The sequence below is a fragment of the Colletotrichum fioriniae genome (genome assembly GCF_027942845.1).
Source record: "Colletotrichum fioriniae strain IMI 355084 chromosome Unknown scaffold_6, whole genome shotgun sequence".
Lineage (NCBI taxonomy): Eukaryota > Fungi > Ascomycota > Sordariomycetes > Glomerellales > Glomerellaceae > Colletotrichum > Colletotrichum fioriniae.
This window is the reverse complement of record NW_027076842.1, coordinates 1,611,703-1,619,267: the sequence shown is the minus strand read 5'-3', so window position 1 is coordinate 1,619,267 and position 7,565 is coordinate 1,611,703. Positions and strand designations below refer to the sequence as shown.

General features: G+C 53.8%; 1 protein-coding gene across 1 annotated transcript; it reads left to right on the top strand.

Moving 5' to 3' along the window:
- Positions 1-4,969: 4,969 nt before the first annotated feature.
- N0V96_005856 (uncharacterized protein) lies at positions 4,970-6,666 on the top strand (the record flags this gene model as incomplete). The annotated part of the gene is made up of 2 exons (XM_053189524.2): positions 4,970-4,975; positions 5,005-6,666. The coding sequence occupies 2 exons, from the start codon at positions 4,970-4,972 to the stop codon at positions 6,664-6,666; spliced, it is 1,668 nt and encodes a 555-aa protein (XP_053052977.2).
- Positions 6,667-7,565: the final 899 nt, after the last annotated feature.

The following is a 7,565-nucleotide window of genomic DNA, read 5'->3' as shown; positions in this document are numbered from 1 at the left end:
GCGTGAAGACGAGACAATCTACCTGGGTCCTGGGAGCATGGAGCTGAAGGTCCGAGGCGAGGAAGTCCCTGGATTCTCCCGCCGGATCTTGTCCCCGTAGGCTTCAGTCTAAGGAATTTTTAAAGTACGGAGTACTCAGCTAGGTGAAGATGCTCCGAAAGGTACATGAGTTGGGATGCTTGAGAAAGAACATCCGGCCATCTTACATAAAAATAAGGGGAAACCGGGGAGTTAGCAACAACGACCCACGGGCTTTCCGCGACTTCCAAGTTCCAACTGTGGTTTGTTCTTTCCCAAACCCCAAACGGCGCCTCTTCTACCTCAAGAAGGAAGGAAGCTGGCGACCCAAGCCATCGGTTGAACCGTGCACTCAATACTTGCACACAACGAGCAGGAACATGTTAGGTATCACTAAGGTACGTACCTTGAGGCACTAAGGCATCCGTAGTCACTGCCGCATTGATTGCCCACCCACTTCACCTCAGAGGCTCAGTCTACCAGTCAACCACACTTGGCCGGAGTCTCCGTCTCTTCCTCTCTCCTCTCCTTCTTCCTGCATATTCAATATTCAACCATCCGTCATCAACCACGACTAACAAGACGCTATTTTCTCAACGGCACCGGTGAATCGACGGACAAGCCGCCATTGACATCTCGCGAATCACAGCTGATGTGGGGACGAGTAGCCGAGTGCAACTGAATCTTTCTCCCCTTCCAAGTTCACCTTCTTCCCCGAATTCCAAGAGATTCGGCCTGCGACACTGAGCCGGCATACAGACATCGAACCGGACCACCGACCACAGTTGCGGCCACACGGCGTAGCAACCACTGCACATCATGGTCCCGCAAAGACGGGTTGGCTCGACCCCAATGTGACGTGGGCCAACTGATGGATCCTTCATGCGCGCCCTTCTTTAACTCAATTGCCCTCGCAGGCTCGCACCATTCATTGGAATCATTGCCAAACATCCGCGCCACAGCTGAACGAGGTCCCGACCTCTTATCACGCCGCTTATATGCCAATCGCCAGGGACACCTCTATTCTGGGTTCACCTGCTTTCTCTGACATCCCATCGCCATTTCGACTTTGTGCTCCGCTTCATTCCACCGCCATCCTCATCGCCTGGTCGCCTCGTCTCTTACGGTTTGCCTCTATCCTATTACCTGCTGTCGTCTAAGGCATGTTCGTGATATGGACAGGTTCCGCTCAGGCGCTTAATGACTGCATCGCAGCCACACCTACCGCCACTGCCGACCGGCCCGCCTCCTTCAAACTGCCAGCATCAAAAACGATTGCCGGGATGTGGAAAAACGCCCGCGCGTTGAATCTGTCATTCGTCAAGCTCCACCTCTTGTCGATAACTTCAAACCTAGAAAATCTATCGGCTTCTTCGGACCTCACCTCACTTTTCACTCGTCGCCAATTTGAGTTGAGTTATAATGAAGGCTATAGCTGACAGTCAAGAGCCGTGCGAAAGAGAGATCAACAAAACAAGGTTTTCACTTTCAATGTTGTAAATCCATCAACATGATACACCTCATCAGCCTAGCCAGGCACAGAACTTACAGTACCACATGCACAACCTGGCCGCATGGGGGGCGCTAGCCAAAAGGCAACCGGAGAGAGGGTGCCGCGGAAGGGAAGTTGGAACTCAAAGCTGCTTGTCATTCCCAAGCCTGTTATTCCGCCCTCCGTCGGCGCGGGGCCTGCGTCTGCCGGCACCTCCTCGCTTGCCGACCCTCTGAGCTGGGACCTCCGGCGGCACCAACGACACATTTGCATCTATACACATGAGGATTCATCAGTGAAGGCTAGAATTCCAGTTACACTGTTGAATGTCTATCTCTGTGCCACTCGCGAAAGTACAGACTTTGTTCAGTAGAACAAACTGAAGAGAGCCAATTTCGACATCCCTGACTCGCAGTCTGTGCTTGATACAAACAGTCATCGGCAACGTCAAATTGATCACCACCATACCACTAAGGGATCCTGTCACAGTGCCATGGCTCGGCAATTTTCAACTGCATCAAGGTGCCTTGGCTTGTCGCGTACGCTGGTGCCGCTCAAAAGTGCGATGCGATATACTGGAGAGAAGTCATAACGCGTCATCTGGTACAACGTCTCACGCCGCAGCGTCGCCATGGTCTGATGTCGGTCTTCACCGCAGCTGTCAGACGCAGGTCGGAAATGGCGAGAAGCCTGTCATGCCCTGGCGCCCGCTCGCTCATTGCCCCCACGCGCAACGGTGCGCTAAACATGGAGGCCGATTACGGACGATTTATTCGTCATTTTGGAGAGGCAGAATTGGATGGTATCATCCAATCTCTCTCCCAATGCCGAGCGGAGAAAATGCGCTAGGCCGGTCTTGATAGACCTGGGATGGCCCTGTTTACAGTTCTTCGTGCACCAGGTGATGAAATATGTCACACTGAGACCTCGAAAGCAATGCTCAAAGTCCGAATCGGCAGGATAGATGATATTCAACTACTCTGGCTCCGATGTTCCATATCATGAGCAAGATTAAGAGTACAGCCATACCTTACCTACCTCCACGCCACCTTTCGATCAGCCTTACGGTTTTCATGCATGTCGACATCCGCGCGCCGTGTCAACGATCAATGGGAAGCTGCTTGGCTGCATTACACGGAGCATAGAGCCGACCTGCGGCGCCAGTCCTACAAACATTTGCCAGCACGTTGGGCAGTCAATCCCACCCGGCGGATGGGTATTCAGGCCGGGCCTCTCTGAAGTCTGAACCTCTTTGGAGACGCACAAACAATTCAAAGTGTCTACATGTCCTAGACATTTTTGCACTCCGCACATTTAGACGCACATCTCCCGGACGCACGGTGGTTGCAGCCGTGCCCACTAAGGTAGACTTCGGCTCAAGCGGGCCACAACAATTTGTCTCAACCCACCGTCATCGTCAACAACTATCCGACGTGTCTCTCGGAGGGAAGACGAGCAGACGAGGTACGAAGCTAGTTGAGACTACCAACCAGCCTCTTTACGGATACAGAGTGTTATAGGCCTAGCCTTTCAAGCACTAGCCGCAAACGCATTGTGGGCGAGGGTTTCTCGCTGTGCCTGGGCGATCTTCTCAGGTACCTTTGACAGAATGTCGATCATTTCTCCTCCCGCCAAGTACTGATAGCCACTGTATTGCTACCAGGTCTTCGTACGTACTCATTGTCAGTTATGAAGCAACTCCCTAGATTATCTATGGATTGCTCGTCCCTATTGTCATAAATCCACAATCGCAGACCCAAGTCGCCACCAAGCAAATCTGCGTGGCTGGCCCCTCCCTTCGACGGAGGCCGGATTGTCTTAGACATTTCTAGCTCATGGCCAGCACTACCTTCAGTTGACACTAAAGCCTAGAAGGAGAGACACGACAGCGCGTTTCTTGACTCGAACATCAACAAATGGAAGCGAACCAAGACGATGCTTTTCAGCCGTCATTGACCAGCAATGGTGGATTTTCCCATAACCTTTCCCTCCTTGCAGTCGCACACCGTCTTCTTGTCTTCTTCTTCTTCTTCTTCTTCTTCGAGAAGCAATGACGCCAAAGTCTTGCTACTTAGACAGAGCTCGTAGTTGAGGACCGAGTCCGCAAATATGCTCTCTTACTTAGGTAGTGCAACTTGAGCAAGAGCTTGGGGCTGGCAGTGCTGCCGCCGGTACCAGCTAAAGCTCCGGTGCCACTTTGTCGCGTCGGCCCCTTGTCCTTGAAAGGTATTTCTTGGTGGCCAACGCGACGCTAGAGGCCCAGCCGCGTCGGTTTTGATTGACGGCGGGCCATTTCAAATGAGATGGCTCCTGTCACTGCTACACTACATCAGCGGCACACACAAAGCCGGGAAGTTAAGGTGCAATGGTGAACTAACTAACTGGCTGGCTCCCCTGTTCTTCCTCCCGAAGTTGCCAGGTTACGCGTCGGCGCACCCACCTTACGGTCCGAAGACAGCAGAGAATATGAACCCCTTCTACACCCAAATCGCCGCCCGGCGCCCGGCGTTCATGGCCGTTTCCTCGCAACTTCATCGCCCGAGAATCCCGCTTCATCTCAGACCTTACAATGAGTGTATGGGCTATACATGACCACTTTAGAGCCACGAGTACTTGGTCATTGTCGCCGTGCCAGTTCGTGTGTCGCAGTTACGAGTGGAGTTAACCGTCAAAGGGGCAAGGATGCGTGGGAGAAGGAAGGACTGCGATTCGAGACGACACATCGATATGAAACTCTCCAAGCTTGTGTTGCTTTCCCTGGCGGCATTTTCGAACCCAGTCCAAGCTCTTCAGTTTGGTAAGTTGGGTGATTTTGATATTGTGTAAAAGGCCGAGAAGCTGACTGTGTGGCAGTAAATCACATTCCTCACGGCAGGAGACAGGCCGTCGGCTTTAACAGCACGACATTATCGGCCGCAACAAGCTCTGCAGTGCAAATTACGTCTCCATCCACCAGCTCAATAACCCAAGCAGGAAACCCGTCAACTAGCTCAGTCGGGACCGAAACTCTCTCATCTACCTCAATCAACCAGCTAGCAGGATCTCAAAGTTCAATAGGGATCTCCTCAGTAACAGGAGAGTCAGGGATAGGCATCTCATTTTCGACGACATCAGACGAAACCAGTTCGCAGATCTTGGCCGCCGCAGGAAGAACACTGACTCTAGCCAATGGCACAACGCAAACCACAGCCTTTGCCATCACGACAGATGCATTAACATTGAGCGGATCAATTTCATTCACTGGAGCCATCACTTCTTCCACTGCTTTCGCTCGAGGTTCGACGTCTGTAGGTTTCAACGTTGCGGCCTCTGGCAACCAGACTCGTACTGTGTTCACGACGTCTTTATCAGCAACTCCCACGGGTATCAGATCTTTTTTTCCTATCAGCAACGTTTCAATATCCGCGTCACCCAGCGGAAACTACACGAATGGAAATTACAGCATCTCGCCCACAGACGATGGCGGTGGGGATTATGTGACTTTGACACTCAAGGGTGGTTACGAGCCACCTGTTGTCTGCATATCGACTACGCAGGGCGCCGTACCGACAACTTGGTCAATAGTATACACGACAACGACGACAATCTTCGGGGATCCAACGGATTACACTCCACCGGAACCCGAAATCACGATCCCAATCACCTGCAGTCCTGCGGGTCTGGAGGAAGGCAAGGGGAAGACAAAAGTGTCTGCGAGTGTTTCGTGTACCTCAGACGATGGTGTGGACATTTGCACGACCGAAGCTCCTCAGTTTCCAACCTTCAGTTCAACTCTCGGTCCAGAAACGACTGTCACTTTCGTCACCACGGCCAAAAATCCTTCTGTGGTCTTCTCACCTATCAGTACACCCCGATACGGTCACGATCCTGAGACACAAGCCCTGCAAGACAGACGCTCATCTGCGAAACCCACAGCAAAGCCTACGCCGAAACCGACGCCCTCGAGCCAGCCACCCAATAACGATCCGAGACCACCTGGCTCGCCACGTGAAAGTGCCAAGGAACCGCCCAAGGCGACCTACATGATCACCGTAGCCCCAACCAAGATCATCATCAACGACCAAACTTTTACGCAGAACGACCCTTCAGGGACAACCAAGGTGACGGTGAACGGCGATGAATTCACAATTAACCCGAGCGAGGTCATTGGCGGTGGGACGGTCGTTGATCGGCCCGGCAACGTCGGTCGAAGCACCATGGTCCCATCCAGCACGGTGGTGGGCGACTTGCCTATTGTGATTGCGCCCGCAGGAACGCAAAACGTTGTTGTCGTCGGTGGGACGACGTTTGGGGTGCAGGCTACCCCCATAACGGCTGTGGTGGAAGGCCAGACGATCACCATTGAGCCGTCCGCCGTCATTGTTCCGGATCAAAACGCTCCAATCGGCGGTGCAGCTCCGGTAACGACGGTGGTGAAGGGGCAAACCATCACACTTGTGCCATCAGCGGCTGGTGCCCCCGGGGAAACTGTTTCATCCGGCCGTGCTGCTCCACTAACGACCGTGATCGATGGGCAGAAGACTACAATCCAGCCATCCGTGGTGGCCGTCCCTAAACGAACCGTTTCGATCAGCCGCGCGTCTCCGGTCCAAACGGAGATCGTCGTGGCAGGCGGCGAGATGATCACTGCCATCGGCCCGTCCGTGGTCGTCATTCGGTCGACCACGTTTACATACGGACTAGTTTCAACAGTCATCACAAAGGTTGTAGACGATGATACCATCTCAATAGGACCCTCGGGGGTTTCTGTGCGCAACATCACTGTGGGAGGGCCCGGGGCAAAGGCAACGGACACCACTTACGAGATCGTGGGCGGCGCCTCAGTCACGCAAGTTGGAGCATCGGTGGTGGTTGTAGACAGCACAAGCTTCACGGTGGGGCCAGGAAAGGGTACAACGACAAAGGTATTTGGCGGCGAGACCATCACGATTGGTCCGTCTGGCGTGGTCGTTTCGACGATTACTCTCCCGTACCCATTTGGGCCGACGGTGATTACGACAATCGATGTGCCTTCGACGGCGGCGGCGCCGTCACCGGTGCCGTCTGAGACGAAGAAGAATGGCGGTGGTGCCGTCAGGCCGGCGAGGGCATTGACGGAGTTGCATTTAGAGGTTCGCATAGCGATCGGCGTCTGGGTTCTGGGGCACATGTTTTGAGACACGCCAGGGACATGACATGTGCATGTCTGTGTGTGTTACTGGCGTCGAACGGTTCTTCTTTCTCTTTGGTATAGTGCAAAACAGGGCACAATGGGATAAGCGAGGGTCTCATACATTGTATAGAATTAGGATTGGGGCTCTGCGACGGCGGGAAGGGCTGATCTTTTTGACACCTCCCAGGGGAATGAAAGGAATCACGATGGATGGCGCGATACGCAGGGAACGGCACAAGCGGAACGCGGGGTTCTGATGCAGTGCGACTCTGTCGTCAACGATGCCGACGAACTGTGTTGTTATTATTATTATTATCAGGTACAACTTGGAATGTAAACATAATCCATGCTACAAAGGAGTAGAGAAGCAAAGCAGGGCCACCACCAGGGGCGGCAGCGAGGCCACATACTTAGGCACGCCGCACAGCCTTCCGCGGGTTACAGGAAATGCCAAGCCCCCACCCCCGCGGCCGATGGGGCCGGCCCTCTGTCGGCGCCGACGGGCTTTCTGGCTGACAGGTCTTTTGGGGGTTGGGTGGTGGGTGCCGAATGATAAATATGACGCGCATCATATCATCCGATCTGTGAACCTGCCAAAATCTGGGATGGAAGGCTTCTGGAAAGGGGCACGGGTGATGTGATTGGTGGCATCCCCCTCCGCGCCCGTGCCTTTGCGCCCATGGTCTGCTGGTGAGGTTTGGGGCTGAAGGCGAGGTGGTTCAGATGATACACTTGCGCGAGTCGAGGGCCAGATGACGGACGGACTGGACGCATGGTGGTGGGTGGGAGGTGAAGGTGTAAGGATGGGGAGAAAAGAGCCTCTTTCTTTAGCGGGTTGGAGGGCGGTGGACACGGTGTGAATGTGCTCCAAGCGAGGCTCTGATCAAGATTTACGCAGTAGAT